The 21,759-nt window shown below is 41.0% G+C and overlaps 1 protein-coding gene and 1 pseudogene across 1 annotated transcript; both read left to right on the top strand.

Moving 5' to 3' along the window:
• LOC139373919 (zinc finger protein 135-like) lies at positions 1-4,834 on the top strand (annotated as a pseudogene).
• A 6,265-nt stretch (positions 4,835-11,099) lies between these two features.
• LOC139372876 (zinc finger protein 135-like) lies at positions 11,100-19,816 on the top strand. Its single transcript, XM_071112729.1, has 2 exons — positions 11,100-11,199; positions 15,867-19,816. The coding sequence occupies exons 1-2, from the start codon at positions 11,100-11,102 to the stop codon at positions 17,012-17,014; spliced, it is 1,248 nt and encodes a 415-aa protein (XP_070968830.1). The 3' UTR covers positions 17,015-19,816.
• Positions 19,817-21,759: the final 1,943 nt, after the last annotated feature.

The following is a 21,759-nucleotide window of genomic DNA, read 5'->3' as shown; positions in this document are numbered from 1 at the left end:
ATGAAGGATATTATCGAAGAAAACGACCATTCATTGTGTAGCTGGGACCCTTGGGATTGCAATCAGAGGAAGATCGTCAAAGGTAAGTGATTTATTTAATTGCTGTCTGTGATTTTGTGACGCCTGTGCTGGTTGAAAAAGTATTTTGACGTGGGGAGCTGTCCTCAGATAATCGCATGGTATGCTTTCTCCGTAAAGCCTTTTTCAAATCTGACAACGCAGTTGGATTAACAAGAAGCTTTTAAATGATGTAAGACACTTCTATTTTCATGAATGTTTAATATTCCGATTTTTGTATTTTGAATTTCGCGCTCTGCAATTTCACCGGATGTTGTCGTCGGTGTCCTGCTAGCGTTTGGACATAGGCAAGTCAGTTAAGAACAAATTCTTATTTTCAATGACGGCCTAGGAACATTGGGTTAACTGCCTTGTTCAGGGGCAGAACGATAGATTTTTACCTTGTCAGCTCGGAGATTCGATCTTGCAACCTTTCGGTTGCTCTAACCACTAGGCTACCTGTCACCCGGTATGGCCAGAAGAGTGGTCTGGTCACCACTCTGCCTGGTTCCTCTCGGTTTCTTCCTAGGTTCCTGCTTTCTAGGGAGTTTTTTTGTGGCCACTGTTCTTCTACATCTGCATTGCTTGCTCTTTGGGGATTTTAGGCTGGGTTTCTGTTAACCTCTCTGGGACCGTTTGGTACGCGAGCGTCCCACCTTTCAACTGCCAGTGAAACTGCAGGGCGCCAAATTCAAAACAACAGAAATCCCATAATTAATATTCCTCAAACATACAAGTATTTTACACCATTTTAAAGATACAATTGTCGTTAATCCAACCAGTGTCCGATTTCAAAAACTATTTTCGGCGAAAGCAGAACATATCGTTATGTTAGGTCAGAGCCAAGTCACAGAAAGCATTCAGCCATTTTCCAACCAAAGAGTGGAGTCACAAAAAGCAGAAATATCGATAAAATTAATCACTTACCTTTGATGATCTTCATCAGATGACACTCCTAGGACATCATGTTACACAATACATGTATGTTTTGTTCGGTAAAGTTCATATTTATATCCAAAAATCTAAGTTTACATAGGAGCGTTACGTTCAGTAGTTCCACAACATCCGGTGATTTTTGCAGAAAGCCACATCAATTACAGAAATGCTCATAATAAATGTTGATGAAAATACAAGAATTATGCACGGAATTATAGATACACTTCTCCTTAATGCAACCGCTGTGTCCGATTTCAAAAAAACTTTACCCAAAAAGCATAATCTGAGTACGGCGCTCAGACAACAAAATCAAGCCCAACAAATGTCTGCCATGTTGGAGTCGAGAGATGTCAGAATAACATGATAAATATTCACTTACCTTTGATGATCTTCATCAGAATGCACTCCCAGGAATCCCAGGTCCACAGTAAGTGCTTGTACTGTTCGATAATGTACATAATTTATTTCAAAACAGCTCCTTTTGTTGGTGTGTTCAGTACACAATCTAAACTCACCAAGCGCGTTACTAGTTTCAGACGAAAAGTCAAAAAAAGTTCCGTTACAGTCCATAGCAACATGTCAAACGATGTTTAGAATCAATCTTTAGGGCGTTTTTAACATTAATGAAGATTTATGTTCCAACCGGACAATTCCTTTGTCTGTACAAATGAAGTGGAACGTAGCTAGCTACCTTTCACGTGAGCGCGCCAGACTGAGGCTGTGGCACTCTGCCAGACCACTCACTCATAGAGCCCTTATGAGCCCCTCCTTTAGAGTAGAATCCTCTAAACAGGTTTTAAATACTGTTGACATCTAGTGGAAGCCTTGGGAAGTGAAAAATAACTAACATCACACGGTATCTTCAATGAGTTGAGTTGAATAACTACAAACCTCAGATTTCCCAATTCCTGGTAGGATATTTTTCTCAGGATTTTACCTGCCATATAAGTTCTGTTATACTCACAGACATCATTCAAACAGTTTTAGAAACGTCAGAGTGTTTTCTATCAAAATGTCCTATTTATATGCATATTCTAGATTTTTCGGCTGAGTAGCAGGCAGCTTAATTTGGGCACGTTTTTCATACAAGCTACCCAATACTGCCCCCTACCCCAAAGAAGTTAACTTCACTAGGGTAGGGGGCAGCATTTGGAATTTTGGATGAAAAGCGTGCCCAAATTAAACTGCCTGCTACTCGGGCCCATAAGCTAGGATATTCATATAATTAGACGATTTGGATAGAAAACACTGTTAAAATAATGTTAAAATAATGTCTGAGTATAACAGAACTGATATGGCAGGCGAAAACCCGAGGAAAATCCAACCAGGAAGTACTATTATTTTGAAAGGCTGTTTTTCCATTGAAAGCCTATCCACCATACAAAGACCCAGTCTTCCTCAACATGTGACCAGTCTTTAGGCATTGTTTCAGATCTCTATGGCTTCCTCAACACGTGACCAGTCTTTAGGCATTGTTTCAGGCTTTTACTCTGAAAAATGAGGGAGATACACCGCTTTCAATGAGAGGACAGTGGAAATTTCCATCCATGAGCCAGGCACGTGATCGGGAGCGCGCATTTCTTGTTTACCTTTTTCCATTGACGAAGCTTTTGTCCAGTTGAAATATTATTGATTATTTATGACAAAAGCAACCTGAAGATTGATTTTAAACATCGTTTGACATGTTTCTACTATCTTTTATTGTGTTTTTTTACTTTTTGAGAGTGCTTATTGTGCCTTTGGATTTCTGAACTAAACGCACCAACAAAACTGAGGTTTTTGGACATAAAGATGAACTTTATCGAACAAAACACACATTTATTGTGTAACATGAAGTCCTGTGAGTGCCATCTGATGAAGATCATCAAAGGTAAGTGATTCATTTTAATGCTATTTCTGACTTTTGTGAAGCTCTCCTTGGTTGGAAAATGGCTGTATGGGTTTCTGTTTCCAGTCGCTGAACTAACATAATCGCAGAGTGTGCTTTCGCCGTAAAGCCTTTTTGAAATCTGACACAGCGGTTGCATTAAGGAGAAGTTTATCTGTATTTGTATGTTTAACACTTGTATCTTGTATCAATGTTTATGATGAGTATTTCTGTTTTTTGATGTGGCTCTCTTTACTTTCATCGGATGTTTGTTTGAGACAATGCATTTCTGAACACAACACACCAATTTCAAATGAGGTTTTTGGACATAAAGATTAACTTTATCGAACAAAACACACATTTATTGTGTAACATGAAGTCCTGTGAGTGCCATCTGATGAAGATCATCAAAGGTTAGTGATTAATTTAATCGCTATTTCTGACTTTTATGAGACCTCTCCTTGGCTGGAAAATGACTGTATGGTTTTCTGTGACTAGGTGCTGACCTAACATAATAATTTGGTGTGCTTTCGCCGTAAAGCCTATTTGAAATCGAACACTGTGGCTGGATTTACAAGAAGGTTATCTTTAAAATGGTGTAAAATAATTTTAATTGTGGGATTTGAACCAGAAAGGTTACACACTTTGTGACAACTACTGATGTAAAAAGTGTTTCATAAAATACATTTGATTAACATATATATCACACCAAGTGACTGTTTTTTCTGATGTTCACACAGGATACCATGTTGAGACATTCTCCACATCCAGAGAGCAACAGCAGGAAGATCAGAGAGCTAAGAGGTCTCATCACTGCCCACATTGTGAAGAGATTTTCCCATTTCTATCACAGCTAAAAATACACCTAAAAATACACACAGGAGAGAAGCCTTACTCCTGCTCTGGCTGTGGAAAATGCTTCAAAACATCAACTGAGCTAAAACGTCATCAGAGAACACACACAGGAGACAAGCCGTATAACTGCTCTGAGTGTGGAACTAGTTTCTCTAAATTTTCCATCTTAAAAACACATGAACGTGTACATACAGGAGAGAAGCCTTACGTCTGCTCTGACTGTGGAAAATACTTCACAACATCAACTCATCTAAAAGTTCATCAGAGAACACACACAGGGGAGAAGCCATACTCCTGCTCTGACTGTGGAAAACTTTTTAAAACATCAAATGAGCTAAAAGTTCACCAGAGAACACACACAGGAGAGAAGCCTTTCTTCTGCTCTGACTGTGGGGCAAGTTTCGCTCAGCTGGGCACCTTAAAAACACACCAACGTATACACTCAGGAGCGAAGCCTTATTCCTGCTCTGACTGTGGAAAATGTTTTAAAACATCAAAAGAGCTAAAAGTTCATCAGAGAACACACACAGGAGAGAAGCCTTATTCCTGCTCTGACTGTGGAAAATACTTCACAACATCAACTCATCTAAAAGTTCACCAGAGAACACACACAGGAGAGAAGCCTTATTCCTGCTCTGACTGTGTAAAATGTTTTAAAACATCAAAAGAGCTAAAAGTTCATCAGAGAACACACACAGGAGAGAAGCCTTTCTTCTGCCCTGACTGTGTAAAATGTTTTAAAACATCAACTCAGCTCAAAGTTCATCAGAGAACACACACAGGAGAGAAGCCTTACGTCTGCTCTGACTGTGGAACTAGTTTCTCGCATCTTTCCAACTTAAAATCACATGAACGTATACATACAGGGGAGAAGCCATACTCCTGCTCTGACTGGGGAAATGCTTCAAAACGTCAACTGTGCTAACAGTTCATCAGAGAACAGACACAGGAGGGAAGCCTTATTCCTGCTCTGACTGTGGAAAAAGTTTTAAAACATCAAATAAGCTTTAAGTTCACCAGCGAACACACACAGGAGAGAAGCCTTATTACTGCTCTGTTTGTGTAAAATGCTTCAAAACAGCAACGAAGCTAATAGTTCATCAGAGGAAACACGCATGAGAGAAGCCTGCTTACGTCTGCTCTGACTTTTGGGTGAGTTTCTCTCACCATAGCAACTTAACACACCAATGTAGTCACACAGGAGAGAAGTCTTACTCCTGCTCTGTGGAAGGGTGGGCGTTTAACTCAAACTTCTAGCCAAAGGCTGCTGTGTTTAGAATCTCATCAAGGAGGACTGTAGCATTTTAGCTAATCAGCAACTTTGCAACTACTTACTTACTACTTTTTAGCTATTACTTAGCATGTTAGCTTAGCATGCAACTTTGCAACTACTTACTACTTTTTAGCTATTACTTAGCATGTTAGCATATCATACATATTACAAGTTCGTAACATATTGTATGAATAGCAATGTGTAAAATAACGTAAGAATTGTAATTCGTAACATACGATACTTCCTAGAAGTTGTATTATACTGAACAATTTAAACACAACAATTTCAAAGATTTATAGTTTGTATCAGGAAATCAGTCATTTTAAATAAGAGGCCATAATCTATGGATTTCACATGACTGGGCAGGGGAGAGAGAATAAAGTAGACGGCACGGGTCAAAGTAATTGATTTATGACCCTGTGTCATGATGACGTGTACATGTCCAAATATGGGCCTCCGGCCAGGCCATCCTGTTCCTGTGGTCACGTGTTAGAGGGTGTGTGTTATTTTATATCTATATTGCATCCTTTGAAGTAGTCATGGTGATTGATGTCTAGGGGCCTGGTTGAACTGGGGGGGTTGAGTGTTTGAACTTTTGAACGTGTATGTCCCCCACCCCCAGTTTTATTGCCCTTATGGTTGTTATCTGATGAAGCAGGAATGTCCTGGGGTATTGGCTGTGGCATATGCATTTTAAATATCCAGAACAAGGCCTGTCACAAATATTACCGAAGGTGGCTCCCTTCTTGTTCGGGTGGCGCTCGGCGGCCGTCGTCGCCGGTCTACTAAATCAAATCAAATCAAATCAAAACAAATTTTATTTGTCACATACACATGGTTAGCAGATGTTAATGCGAGTGTAGCGAAATGCTTGTGCTTCTAGTTCCGACAATGCAGTAATAACAAGTAATCTAACTAACAATTCCAAAACTACTGTCTTGTACACAGTGTAAGGGGATAAAGAATATGTACATAAGGATATATGAATGAGTGATGGTACAGAGCAGCATAGGCAAGATACAGTAGATGGTATCGGGTACAGTATGTACAAATGAGATGAGTATGTAAACAAAGTGGCATAGTATAGTATAAAGTGGCTAGTGATACATGTATTACATAAGGATACCGTCGATGATATAGAGTACAGTATATACGTATGCATATGAGATGAATAATGTAGGGTAAGTAACATTTATATAAGGTAGCATTGTTTAAAGTGGCTAGTGATATATTTACATCATTTCCCATCAATTCCCATTATTAAAGTGGCTGGAGTTGAGTCAGTGTCAGTGTGTTGGCAGCAGCCACTCAGTGTTAGTGGTGGCTGTTTAACAGTCTGATGGCCTTGAGATAGAAGCTGTTTTTCAGTCTCTCGGTCCCAGCTTTGATGCACCTGTACTGACCTCGCCTTCTGGATGATAGCGGGGTGAACAGGCAGTGGCTCGGGTGGTTGATGTCCTTGATGATCTTTATGGCCTTCCTGTGACATCGGGTGGTGTAGGTGTCCTGGAGGGCAGGTAGTTTGCCCCCGGTGATGCGTTGTGCAGACCTCACTACCCTCTGGAGAGCCTTACGGTTGAGGGCGGTGCAGTTGCCATACCAGGCGGTGATACAGCCCGCCAGGATGCTCTCGATTGTGCATCTGTAGAAGTTTGTGAGTGCTTTTGGTGACAAGCCGAATTTCTTCAGCCTCCTGAGGTTGAAGAGGCGCTGCTGCGCCTTCTTCACGATGCTGTCTGTGTGAGTGGACCAATTCAGTTTGTCTGTGATGTGTATGCCGAGGAACTTAAAACTTGCTACCCTCTCCACTACTGTTCCATCGATGTGGATAGGGGGGTGTTCCCTCTGCTGTTTCCTGAAGTCCACAATCATCTCCTTAGTTTTGTTGACGTTGAGTGTGAGGTTGTTTTCCTGACACCACACTCCGAGGGCCCTCACCTCCTCCCTGTAGGCCGTCTCGTCGTTGTTGGTAATCAAGCCTACCACTGTTGTGTCGTCCGCAAACTTGATGATTGAGTTGGAGGCGTGCGTGGCCACGCAGTCGTGGGTGAACAGGTATTTTACTAGTATTACTAGTATTTACTAGTATTTTACCTAAGGGTACTATTTTTGTTTTTATAGTTACTCCTGTGTTGGGTATAACTATTTTGTTCCTTTGATTTTGGACATTAAAGCGTGTTTTTTCCCACATCCTTTGCTCTCTGCGCCTGACTCCACACCCATTCACTCATTGAGCGTTACAGTCTGAATATTTATGCAAATAAGGTATTCATTTTTATAAATTGACAAATTTCTAAACTTTTTTCACTTTGTCATTATGTGTATATTGATGAGGGGTAAAACATGCATTTAATCAATTTTTGTATAAGCCTGTAACGTAACAATATGTGGAAAAAGTCAAGGGGTCTTGTATAATGCCCTGTATATGCTTTAAACTACAATTTAAGGATCTGAAGTGGTAAACACAAAGGCATAATGGAAAATGCATGTCCAATGGTTATCTCTGTATGAGTCACATTAAAACACTAGGTAGGGCAGTGGTTATCTGTATTAGTATTACCAACATAAAAACACCTAGGTAGAGCTGTGGTTCTCTCCGTATTAGTAATATCTCTGTATTACCCAGATTAAAACACCTAGGTAGAGCAGTGGTTCTTTACGTATTTGTATTATCTCTGTGTTTCCCACATTAAAACACCTAGGTAGAGCAGTGGTTCTCTCGGTATTAGTATTATCTCTGTATTACCCACATTAAAACACCTAGGTAGAGCAGAGAGGACAGAGCATGTGGCTTTGTAACACACAGGTGTTTCATCTCCACACTGGGATGATTTTAACAGTGCAATGCCTCTCAGGCCTCATGCCTCTCAGGTAGGAGGGTACCAGAAATAAATGAATAAAAAACACAAAACTAATGAAGGAGCACACAGGGCCACAGCACTTCAGGAACACACAGTCACCAACAATATGTCCCTGTTGTCAATACTTTCAACTGACTCAGATCGCTGTTACAGCACAGCACCACCAAATTCCATGTATTGAGTAACCATCTGTCTTTTGTAACCAGAAAAACGTAACATAATACTGTTTTGAGAGTCCCTGATTTATATTTACTATGTTACACCTAGTCTATGAGAGGAGGCTGCACCTAAATTATACACAGCAGGTCAAGAGGTGTGTTTTCCCTTCAGCATCTGCATGTGGCATAAGCTCACCCACCTCACAGCATGAATCTAAAATGGTTAACCTTGGCTGTTAGTGATGGGGAAAAAATCTGACTACGGCAATTACTTGAATAATTCAATGGATGTTTTGTATACAGACCTGATGAGTAAATTGTCTTGTTTTAAAAAAAAAGTGACTTCGCAATGGTGCCATCAATGGGAATTGGGCCGTGCTTCAGCTGAACTGCAGTATGGAAAATGCCCTCTGAGCACAGTGGAAAGCATGCTTACAGACTGGAAGCCTGGCCCCTTGATCCGAAAGAGCTGTAATTGCAGACCGCAATTAGGGGCGTTCTCTGATATCGGGTGTTTCATGATATCTACTTTAAACCAATTGCTGCTCCCCATTGGTCCGTGGCCGTTTCTTTTGCGTTGGGACAACAGTTGTTGACATCTGTTACATTGTAGCTAACCCTAACCCTTTTCCTAACCTTAACCTCAGTCTCCTAACCTGCCACGGTAATTCACCTAAATTGCCACTTTAATTATCCTAACCTGTAAGGGGCACACTCCAACACTCAGACATAGTCTGCGTTCCTAAATTCGCTCTGGCTATATACTCCGATTTCAGACCACTCTCGTCTGAGTGCCAGAGGGAAGAATAATTGATGAAAAACAAACGCTCAACACCCCTTGAATACCGCCGGTGTCAGTAAGTGTCGTCAAAAAATGCTTTATTAAATTGTTGCCTGAAGCACAGTTAAAGTCACCAATGCTCTCTGGATAACATGAACACAGCCTAACCAGCTCTGCTAAGGCGAGTAAAATGGTCAGAGTTCTCTCATTTGTACTGAAAGTAGCTAGCAAGCTAGCCAATGCTAACCAGTTATCTTGGATGCTTGACTGCCGTTGTGAGGTCAGAACGCTTGAATCAACCCTCCTCCTCCGCCAGAGCGTCCAGTGTGTCTCTGAACGCTCCGAGAGCGATACGAACTGACAGTCTGACAACGCTCTGAATTTACGAACGACCAAGCGCACTCTGGCACTCCAGATTGAATTTAAGACCACATCCATAATTTAAAAATAAAGTATTTGTGTTTGGTGAGTCCGCCAAATCAGATGCAGTAGGGATGCGCGAATTTAAATGTTATCCTGTCCTGCTAATCATTCAAAATGTAACGATAACTTTTGGGTGTCAGGGAAAATGTATGGAGTTGAAAGTACATTATTTTCTTTCGGAATGTAGTGGAGTAGAAGTTATAAAGAAAATATAAAAAGTAAAGTACAGATACCCCCAAAAACTACTGATGTGGCACTTAAAATATTTGTACTTAAGTACTTTACACCACTGATTGCAGGGAATACTGACTGAAGATGTTCCTCCCTACGAGGCCCATGAGACTGTGTAGGGATGTGATTTGAATAGGACTGTGACTGAAGGAGTGGAATGTTTTTATTTATCTATTTTTGTATTTTGTTTTGACGTCGTTGTTCCCCCTCCCCTTTTCCGTAAAGGAAATGTATTTTCTTCTACAGTTTATTAACCTTACAGTAGGTGGCGGCAGACACGTTATATTTGTGTAAATGTCAGTATACCAGAGAAGAAGATGACGCTGCTGCGCTATAGTAGTGGGGAACAGGAAGTTCCGGGTCGAAACGACAGAACTGTGTTGTGAAGTCGATAGTGGTTGTGTCCGTTTGTAATGTACCATTGTAGGTATGTAATAGCATGTTTAAACTTTCTAATGTCGAGAGAATATATAACACGATAGGTAACAAATCCGTCAATGTATTATCACGTTTGGTAAAGGATTTAATTGTATGTGTTATTTGGGGTCAAACCGAGTGAGTGAAGAACGTGTTAAAAAAATTTACGTAAAACGTGTAAAGAAATATTTTACAAGTCACATAGATAGACTTTGGGTTTGTCTGAGTGTATGTACATAATTTCGTTAAAGTCATTTCATAAAGATTCCACTGATTTGAGTTCGTTTTTACATGTTCTTGGTTTTGTGTAAAATGTTTATGAGCTGGTAAATAGCCTCGGCCGAACCATCCTGTTCTCGCGAGTTTACATACACTGTTTCGTTAATGAAAGCTCGCGAGATCGAGATGGTTCGGACGAGGCAAGTCAAATGGCGGGAACGATTTCGGTCGTCTTTCTATGAGTTTATTCGTGGTGAAATGGCGACATGAGGCTGTGTGATAGCTTCCCTCTATTTTGACACTAACTGAAGTTATCCTTCACCATTTGGAGAGAGAGGCCAACTGCATGGAATGGCGTCGATTAATGCGGATGAATCGGAGCACGTGTCAAACTCATTCCATGGAGGACCAAGTGTCTGCGAGTAATAATGTGTTAGAGTGGAAAGTTGGGATGGTGTTTGAGGAGACCACAGGGCCTCATTTACACCCTGATTAACCAAGGCCATAAAAAGAGGTGAAGTTAAACTGGGATGCAGCTGTGTAAATGAGAACTTGTTCTGAACGAGCCTACCTGGTTAAGTAAAGGTGAAATAAAACATTGAAAGTGGTAGATTGTTAATATCTTGTGCTGGTCAGGTTCAGCAAGGGAAGATTTTTCAATTGGAAAATCATAATGGGACAAAGTGCACTTATGTTGTACAATTTAAAATGTGTACTTAGTGTCTAATGTGAATGAATGTATTGTCAGGGATTATCTACCTGATCTACTGAAATAAGATAATTGAACAAGAAAAACAAGAAAATATTTTTACAGAATAAAGTGCCAGAACTGTCAAGAAAATAACTTTTGTGTCCGTTTGTCTTTATTACTACAGACCGACTCAGATTAAGTCTGAGGCCGTTAACATCAACAGTGAGGACAATCCCAGCCTGCCACTCTCCTTCCACACTGAGTAGGAACCTACAGTCACTGGGTCCTGATTGTGACAGTGGAGCCCAGTTTGCTCTGCAGGATCCAGAGATGGCATCAGTGAAGCTGGAAGACTGCAGTCAAACACTGGAGCTGAATGTCAACATTAAAGAGGAAGAGGAGGAGAAGATTAGGACAACTGTTAGTCATGGTAAGAGCTGTTTCTATCTATAAGTTATCTTCATGTATTAGACCTCCATAAGTTATGACCAGTCTATTGCTAGGTTTAATTCTGTAATTCTGACATCACACATCCCTGAACAACTCAAGACTTCACAGCGAAGCAAAAACTATTTAAACTTGTAACGCCTGCCTTTCCCCACACATTGTCTCAAGAACTTTGAAAATGTTTAATACCCTCAATCACCAAGTTAGGCATACCTCATTTCAAAATAGGCCATGGCATCATCACTGTCAATATTGAATTATAATTTGTTTGCTGCACAGAATATCAGATCTCAACAACGATTGGAGAAGTGTTGAACATAACCAGTAGACTACCACATCCTGATGATTTATATCTGATGCATATATAATTAAGATTTTATAGATCAAGTTGTAGAAACATCTCAAGGATGATCAATGGAAACAGGATGCACCTGAGTTAATTTCAAAAGTTTGGGGTCACTTAACACCAGTCTCAACGTCAACAGCGAAGAGGCGACTCCGGGATGCTGGCCTTCTAGGCAGAGTTGCAAAGGCCAGTTTTATTGCTTCTTTAGTCTGAACCACAGTTTTTAGCTGTACTAACATACATTTAGAAAGGTTTTCTAATGATGAATTAGCCTTTTAAAATGATCAACTTGGATTAGCTAACACAACATGCCATTGGATCACAGGAGTGATGGTTGCTGATAATGGGCCTCTGTTCGCCTATGTAGATATTCCATAAAATATCTGCCGTTTTCAGCTACAATAGTCATTTACAACAATAACAATGTCTTCACTGTATTTCTGATCAATTTGATGTTATTTTAATGGACAATCAATGTGCTTTTCTTTCAAAACAAGGACATTTCTAAGTAACCCCAAACTTTTGAATTTATTCATTTATTTCACCACTAATGGTAGTGTATTTATTTTTTATTTTATTTTTTAACCTTTATTTTATGTCTAATCCTGTTTTCACTTTGTCATTATGGGGTATTGTGTGTAGATTGCTGAGCATATTTTTAGTTAATTTTAGAATAAGGCTGTAACATAACAATGTGGAAAAAGTCAAGTGGTCTGAATACTTTCCGAGGGCACTGTCAGACCCCTTCCCATTTCTCCCATTTTGGTAGGTTACAGCCTTATTCTAAAATTGATTCCATGTTTTTCCTCGTCAATCTACACACAATATCCCATAATGACATCACAATACCCCATAATGACATCACAATACCCCATAATGACATCACAATACCCCATAATGACATCACAATACCCCATAATGACATCACAATACCCCATAATGACAAAGCCAAAACAGGTTTTTAGAAAGTCTTGCAAATGTTAAAAAAAAAACACAAAAAAAGATAATAATTGCTTATTTACGTAAGTATTCAGAACCTTTGCTATGAGATGATCCTTGAGATGTTTCTACAACTTGGAGTCCACCTGTGGTAAATTCAATTGATTGGACATGATTTGGACAGGCACACACCTGTCTATGTCAGGTCCCACAGTTGACAGTGAATGTTAAAGTAAAAACCAAGTCATGAGGTGGAAGGATTTGTCCGTAGAGCTCCGAGACAGGATTGTGTCGGCACAGATCTGGGGACCGGTACTGAAACGTTTCTGCTGCATTAAATGTCCCCAAGAACACAGAGGCCTCCATCATTCTTCAATTGAAGAAGTTTGGAACCACCAAGACTCTTCCTAGAGCGGGCCACCCGGCCAAACTGAGCTACCTGGGGAGAAGGGCCTTGGTCAGGGAGGTGGCCAAGAACCCGATGGTTCTTCTGTCAGAGCTCCAGAGTTCCTCAATGGAGATGAGAGAATCTTCCAGAAGGACAACCATCTCTGCAGGACTCCACTAATCATGCCTTTATGGTAGAGTGCCCAGACGGAAGCCACTCCTCAGTAAAAGGCACATGACATTCCGCTTGGAGATTGGCTATAGGCACCTAAAGGATTCTGACCATGAGAAACAAAATTCTCTGGTCTGATGAAACCAAGATTGAACTCTTTGGCCTGAATGCCAAGTGTCATTTCCTGAGCAAACCTGGCACCATCCCTACAGTGAAGCAGAGTGGTGGCAGCAGCATGCTGTGGGGATGTTTTTCAGCGGCAGGGACATGGTGACTAGTCAGGATCAAGGGATAGATGAACGTAGCAAAGTATAGAGAGATCCTTGATGAAAACCTACTTGAGAGCGCTCGGGACCTCAGACTGGGGTGAAGGTTCACCTTCCAACAGGACAACGACCCGAAGCACACAGCCAAGACAACGTGGGAGTGGCTTCGGTACAAGTCTCTGAATGTCATTGAGTGGCCAAGCCAGAGCCTGGACTTGAACCCGATCAAACATCTCTGGAGAGAACCCTCCCCATCCAACCTGGCAGAGCTTGAGAGGATCTGCAGAGGAGAATGGGAGAAACTCCCCAAATACAAGTGTGCCAAGCTTGTAGCTTCATACACAACAAGACTCAAGGCTGTAATTGCTGCCAAAGGTGCTTCAACTAACTATTGTATAAAGGGTCTGAATACTTACGTAAATGTAATGTTTCAGTTATTTCTAAAAACCTGTTTTTGCTTTGTCATTATGGGGTATTGTGATGTTATAATGGGGTATTGTGATGTTATAATGGGGTATTGTGTGTAGAGTGATGAGAAAAACAACAATTTAATCAATTTTAGAATAAAGCTGTAATGTAACAAAATGTGGAAAAAGTCAAGGGGTCTGAATACTTTTTGAATGCATTGTAGACGTTATTTCATGCTGCTAAGACTTGTATGGATGACAACAGTATTGCCAGCATTTGTTTTATTCACTGGTCTATCTGGAGTGATCAGAGTGTAGACTAAAGAAGTGGAGTAGACAAACTGCCAGTGTTTTAAAGTTCTATGAAATGAGTCTGTATAGTTACTAACCCTTGTGATGTTGAGTGTAGGATGATATAGCTCATCATTTTCACAACTTTTTACTGTTGTTAGTGTTTGACTCCTACCCAGTTTTAGAATAGTTTTATTCCCATACAGCCTACTGAAATGAATACATACACTACCGTTGAAAAGTTTAGGGTCACTAGGGATGTTATTTTAATGGACAAAAACCTGAGAGAAAAAATCCAACCAGGAAGTGGGAAATCTGAGTTTGGTCTATATTCAACTCGGCTCCTATTGAAGATACAGTGGGATATTGGTAATGTTGCACTTCCTACGGCTTCCACTAGATGCCAACAGTCTTTAGAACTTTGTCTGATGCTTCTACTGTGAAGTGGCGCTGAAGGAGAGTGGAATGAGTCAGAGGTCTGCCAGCAGCCACGAGCTGACCATGCCCGTTGACATGAGAGTATGCACCAGTTCCATTTGCTTTTCTGAAGACAAAGGAATTCTCCGGTTGGAACATTATTGAAGAATTATGTTAAAAACATCCTAAAGATTGATTCAATACATCGTTTGACATGTTTCTACTGACTGTTATGGAACTTTTTGATATTTTGTCTGCTGTTAGTGAACGCGCTTCGTGACCTAGGATTTGTTTACCAAATGCACTAACAAAAGTAACTATTTGGACATAAATGATGGACATTACCGAACAAAACGAACATTTCTTGTGGGAGTCCTGGGAGTGCATTCCGACGAAGATCAGCAAAGGTAAGTGAAGATTTATAATGCTATTTATTTTGTTGACTGCTTAATATGGCGGTTATATTTGTGTCTTGATGGGCTCTGAGCGCCGACTCAGATTATTGCATGGTTTAATTTTTCCGTAAAGCTTTTTTGAAATCTGACACAGCGGTTGCGTTAAGGAGAAGTGCATCTCAAATTTTGCATAACAGTTGTATCTTTTAGTAATGTTTATTATGAGTATTCCTGTAAATTGATGTGGCTCTCGTAAGGCGACAGTGTAAACTCAGATTTTTGGATATAAATATGAACTTTACCCAACAAAACATGCATGTATTGTGGAACATGAAGTCCTATGAGTGTCATCTGATGAAGATCATTAAAGGTTAGTGATTCATTTAATCTATATTTCTGCTTTTTGTGAATCCTCTCTTTGGCTGGATTAATGGCTGTGTTATTCTGTGAATAGGCACTCACCTAACATAATCGTTTGGTTTGCTATCGGCGTAAAGCCTTTTTGAAATCGGAGACTGTGGATGGATTTACAACGAGTGTATCTTTTAAAATGGTGTAAAATACATGTATGTTTAATTATGGGATTTCTGTTTTGAATTTGGCACCCTGCAGTTTCACTGGCTGTTGAAGAGGTGGGATGCTACCGTATCACGTACCCTAGAGAGGTTAACTGCCTTGTTCAGGGGCAGAACGACAGATTTTTACCTTGTCAGCTCGGGGATTCGATCTTGCAACCTTTTGGTTGCTCTAACCACTAGGCTACCTGTCACCTGTTATGGCCAGAAGAGGACTGATCACCGCTCTGAGCCTGGTTTCTCTCTAGGTTTCTTCCTAGGTTCCTGCTTCCTAGGGATTTTTTTGTGGCCACTGTGCTTCTACATCTGCATTGCTTGCTCTTTGGGGATTTTAGGCTGGGTTTCTGTTGGGCACTTTATGAAAACTACTGATGTAAAATGGGCTTCATAAAATACATTTGAATGACATGTATATCATTTGAATGACATGTATGGTTCTTTTGATATTCACACAGGATACCACGTTGAGACATTCTCTACACCCAGAGAGCAACAGCAGGAAGATCAGAGAGCTAAGAGGTCTCACCCCTGCCCACATTGTGAAGAGATTTTCCCATTTCTGTCAAAGCTAAAAATACACCTAAAAATACACACAGGAGAGAAGCCATACTCCTGCTCAGACTGTGGAAAATGCTTCACAACATCAACTGATCTAAAACTTCATCAGAGAACACACACAGGAGAGAAGCCTTACTCCTGCTCTGACTGTGGAAAATGCTTCACAACATCAACTGATCTAAAAGTTCATCAGAGAACTCACACTGGAGAGAAGCCTTACTCCTGCTCTGACTGTGGAAAATGCTTCACAAGGTCAACTTATCTAAAAGTTCATCAGAGAACACACACAGGAGAAAAGCCTTACTCCTGTTCTGACTGTGGTGAGAGATTCTCTCAAATGAGCACCCTAAAATCACACAAACAAGTACATACTGGAGAGAAGCCTTACTCCTGCTCTGACTGTGGAGTGAGTTTCTCTCGACTGGATACCTTAAAAACACACCAACGTATCCATACAAGAGAAAAGCCTTACTTCTGCCCTGAATGTGGGAAGAGTTTCTCCCTATCGAGTACCTTGAAATCACATGAACGTATACATACAGGAGAGAAGCCTTACTCCTGCTCTGACTGTGGAGTGAGTTTCTCTCGACTGGATACCTTAAAAACACACCAACGTATCCATACAGGAGAAAAGCCTTACTTCTGCCCTGAGTGTGGGGAGAGTTTCTCTCAAAAGACCAGCTTAAAAGCACACCAATTAATACATACAGGAGAGAAGCCTTACTTCTGCTCTGATTGTGGGAAGAGTTTCTCCCTGTCGACTACCTTGAAATCACATGAACGTATACATACAGGAGAGAAGCCTCACTCCTGCTCTGACTGTGGAAAACGTTTCTCCCGATCGGGTACCTTGAAATCACATGAACGTATACATACAGGAGAGAAGCCTTACTACTGCTCTTTCTGTGGAAAACGTTTCTCCCGATCGGATACCTTGAAATCACATGAACGTATACATACAGGAGAGAAGCCTTACTTCTGCTCTGACTGTGGGAGGAGTTTCTCTGACAAGAGCAACTTAAAAACACACCAACGTATACATTAACTTCATGTGGGTACCTGGGACTGTTGCGTCCCACCTGTTCAACATCCGGGGAAATTGTAGAGTGACCAATTCAAATTTAATTACTATAAATATTTACATTTCATGAAATCACAAGTGTAATACATCAAAATAAAGCTTAACTTGTTGTTAATCTAGCCGCTATGTCAGATTTCAAAAAGGCTTTAAGGCGAAAGCAAACCATGCGATTATCTGAGGATGGCTCTCAGCACACAAAACATGACATACCAGCCAAGTAGACTAGTCACAAAAGTCAGAAATTTGATGATCTTCATATGGTTGCACTCACAACACTCCCAGTTACACAATAAATTTTCATTTTGTTCGATAAAGTCCCTCTTTATATCTTGAAACCTCCATTTTGTTGGCACATTTTGTTCTGTAATCCAATGGCTCAAATGCGGTCACAAGAGGCAGACGAAAATTCCAAATAGTATCCGTAAAGTTTGTAGAAACATGTAAAACGGTGTTTAATCAATCCTCATGTTGTTTTTAGCCTAAATAATCTATAATATTTAAACTGGCAACAGCGTTGTCAATATAAAAGAAAAACAAGAAAGGTGCTCTCTGCAGGACCCAGCTCTGGGGACATCCCACTATCCACTGACTCAATGTGGTCATTCTCCCTCATTTTTCAGAATACAAGCCTGAAACAATGTCTAAAGACTGTTCGCATCTAGTGTTAGCCATAGGGAACGGGATCTGGGTCTTATCCCTTTCCGCTTTTAATCCGGAGGTGAAAATAGTGACCCCTAGCCTAGTGAGGTCAAGGAGAAAAGCCTCATCGGTTCTCTGACCAGCTAAGAATAAAGTCACTCCATCACTTAATTCTCATCTCATAAAAGAAGTTGTAATTGGATCAAATGAAGAAAGCATAGAACACTGTAATCCTATTGGTTCTCACTGTGAGAGAACTGTGCAGAGGAAAGGGAGCGTTATAAAATTTTAGCCTCTCTTTACTTTGCACCTTGTCAGTTTTGGTGTGTTTTGTTGGCTTCTACTGTAAAGATTTGCACTTGGTGTTGAATACCCTCTGTTATTCTTCTCATTTTGAAAACAAACACTAGTCTGCCAATTGACTGGGTGGTACTGCTTCCCTCTCAGCCTGGTCTGTCTCTGTCTGTGGGGAGAGTTTCAACTGGGCAGCTTAAAAACACACCAACGTTTACACGTAGGAGAGAAGCCTTACTCCTGCTCTGTGGAAGGGTGGGCGTGTAAACTCAAACGTCATGCCAAAGGTTGAGTGTTTGAATCTCATCACGGAGGACTTTAGCATTTTAGCAACTTGGCAACTACTTACTACTTTTTAGCTATTACTTAGCATGTTAGCTACCCTTTCTCCTAAACCCATTTAACTCTATCTTAAACCCCTCACCCCTAACCTAGCTAACGTCAGCAACAACAAATTGGAATTCGTAACATATCATACAATATGTTACGAACTTGTAATATGTATGAATAACAATGCGTGAAATAACATATGAATTGTAATTCTTAACATACGATACGTCCTTCAAGTCGTATTGTACTAAACAACAATCTAAACGTAACAATTTCCAAGATTTACAGTTTGTATAAGGAAATCAGTCAATTGAAATAAATGAGGCCCTAATCTATGTTAGGTTACATTACATTGGACCTCCAATATAAACTAAACATGTGAAGTGTTGGTTTCATGAGCTGAAATAAAAAGATCCAGCACAAAAAGCTAATGTCTCTCAAATGTTGTGCACAACTTTGTTTATATATACTGTTAGTGAGCATTTCAGCCTTTGTCAAGACAATCCATCCACCTGACAGGTGTGGCATATCAAGATGCTGATAAAACAGCATGGTCATTACACAGGTGCACCTTGTGCTGGGGGACAATAAAAGGCCACACAACACAATCACAGATGTCTCAAGTTTAGGGAATGTGCAATTCTCATGATGACTGCAGGAATGTCCACCAGAGCTGTTGCCAGAGAACTCAATATTTATATCTCTACCATTAGCCACCTCTAACGTCCTTTTAGAGAATTTGGCAGTACATCCAACCGGCCTCACAACTGCAGATCACATGTAACCACGGCAGCCCAGGACCTCTTCACCTGCATGATTGTCCGAGGTGGTGGGGGGAGGGGCTGAGTAGTATTTCTATCTGTAATCAAGACCTTTTGTGGGGAAAAACTCATTCTGATTGGCCGGGCCTGGCTCCCAAGTGGGCCTATGCCTTCTCAAGTCCCACCCATGGCTGAGCCCCTGCCCAGTCATGTGAAATCCATACTAAATGGAGTGGCACGGATGTTTTTGTAATATATAATACGTTTTGCTCTGAGACCAGGTTTTCCCTCTGCAGTATTCTGTGTGAAGGAGCTAGTAGACACTTTTTTTATTGAACCTTTATTTAACTAGACAAGTCAGTTAAGAACAAAATCTTAATTACAATGATGGCCTAGGAACAGTGGGTTAACTGCCTTGTTCAGAGGCAGAACAACAGATTTTTACCTTGTCAGCTCAGGGATTCGATCTTGCAACCTTTTGGTTACTGGCCCAACGCTCTAACCACTAGGCTACCTTCCGCCCCTAACATGTATCAGATAGAGATGATCACTTTTCACCATTAGTTTGGGGGGATTATTTTACAACTTTATTTAATGATACACAGTTTATGAAATGAATCCATGTGTTTATTAATTGTCTTTCAAACTAGATTAGTTATTTTAGTTACTGATCATGAATGTGTTTGGATAACTGCATTGAAGCAAACTTTATGGATCTGCCAATGAAAAATAAAGTTACATGAATATGTACTGGTCAACCTCTTCTTCTCTTTAGTATTCAGTTCTTCATATTAGATCTGACAGTATGAATGGTTCTTATGGTTGTATTCAGTTCTTCATATTAGATCTGACAGTAGGACAGAGAAGTGCTTAGACTGGGCTGAGAGGTTGCTTGACCTCCTGTAGCAGTGGGACGGCCATGAGACCAGAGGTAGCAGAACTGAGTGCTCAGGTTGGGATCCAGAGTTTGTGCCTGAAGGTAGAGATGGGGCAGTTCTTCTTGCTGCACCGTAAGTAAACACCATTGTCTTGTAGTGGATGTGAGCTTCGACTGGAAGCCAGTGGAATGTACGGAGGAGCAGGGTGACATGGGGGATCTTGGGAAGGTTAAACACCCAGACAGACTGCAGTGTTCTAGATAAGTTCAGTGGAGACCCATCATTCAGGGCAGGTGAGCCACCTGTTTTGAGCACCACAGTTTTAGCAATAAAACAGTGAGAAAATAAAGTATCTGTTTGCAAACAATGTCAAAAAACATGTTATTGACTTGTTAATAAAGCCGCATACAAACATGGTCTATTTGGTTTTCTTGAGTAAGGCATCTCCAAAATGCAGGTGTTTAAGCCTACATCAGTGCTTTCTGTGGAGGTGGGGCAAGCCAGCAGAAAATACTGAGCTTAGCGCTGTGATTGGCTCAGGGTTTTGTCATTCATGGGGACAATACATCACTGCCAAGTCTAAGGGTAGAACTTGAAAATTCAAGCCCCTTGGGTGCTGCGAGAGAGTTACATTAGAAGTTCCCATCCAATAAGGCTCAAGGTCATTGTACACAGATAAAATAACGTAAAATCATGTTATTTCTACAGTCGCTTTGATTGGACTGATCATGTCAACATCGTACTTTCAACATCTGAGCTAGCAGTCATCATCATGAATCAAGTCGACAATCTACTGGCAAATCCTTTTTAATCTTTGTCATATGAAGAGAAATAATGAGAAATTATAGAGAAAAGGTATCGGTACTCATCGTCATTGGACATAAACATTACAAAACAAATGACAAATTCAACAATGAGTGGTTTGGAAGGAATCAGTGGCTAACTGCAAGCATTGCAAAGCAATCATTAGCCTGCTATTCATTGGAGTGGCTCTGTGGTCTCAAGTCTAAGATTAAGTGGCTTTTTTCCTAGTTTAAAATTGTAACATTTCAACATTGGCCGTGCTGTCAATGAAGCTTGATTTGTGCCGCGCTCAAATCAACTTATCACCTCCACCCTACCTGCCACCCTAGACCCACTCCAATTTGCTTACCGCCCAAATAGGTTCACAGACGATGCAATCTCAACAACACAACTGCACACCGCCCTAACCCATCTGGACAAGAGGAATACCTATGCGAGAATGCTGTTCATCGACTACAGCTCGGTATTTAACACCATAGTGCCCTCCAAGCTCGTCATCAAGCTCGAGACCCTGGGTCTCGACCCCGCCCTGTGCAACTGGGTACTGGACTTCCTGACTGGCCGCCCCCAGTAGGCAACAACATCTCCACCCCGCTGATCCTCAACACTGGGGCCCCACAAAAGGGTGCGTTCTGAGCCCTCTCCTGTACTCCCGGTTCACCCACGACTGCGTGGTCATGCACGCCTCCAACTCAATCATCAAGTTTGCGGACGACACAACAGTGGTAGGCTTGATTACCAACAACGATGAGACGGCCTACAGGGAGGAGGTGTGGGCCCTCGGAGTGTGGTGTCAGGAAAATAGCCTCACACTCAACGTCAACAAAACTAAGGAGATGATTGTGGACTTCAGGAAACAGCAGAGGGAACACCCCCCTATCCACATTGATGGAACAGTAGTGGAGAGGGTAGTAAGTTTTAAGTTCCTCGGCGTACACATCACAGACAAACTGAATTGGTCCACCCACACAGACAGCATTGTGAAGAAGGCGCAGCAGCGCCT

Source organism: Oncorhynchus clarkii, chromosome 18 (assembly GCF_045791955.1).
Source record: "Oncorhynchus clarkii lewisi isolate Uvic-CL-2024 chromosome 18, UVic_Ocla_1.0, whole genome shotgun sequence".
NCBI classification, from domain to species: domain Eukaryota; kingdom Metazoa; phylum Chordata; class Actinopteri; order Salmoniformes; family Salmonidae; genus Oncorhynchus; species Oncorhynchus clarkii.
The sequence above is the reverse complement of the archived record's forward strand: the minus strand, read 5'-3'. Positions and strand labels throughout refer to the sequence as shown.

Excerpts from the sequence above, each read along its gene's own strand:
- LOC139372876 (XM_071112729.1), top strand. The coding sequence starts at position 11,100 with ATGGCATCAGTGAAGCTGGAAGACTGCAGTCAAACACTGGAGCTGAAT. Across the intron at positions 11,200-15,866 it reads TAGGACAACTGTTAGTCATG|GATACCACGTTGAGACATTC; the intron begins GTAAGAGCTGTT and ends ATATTCACACAG.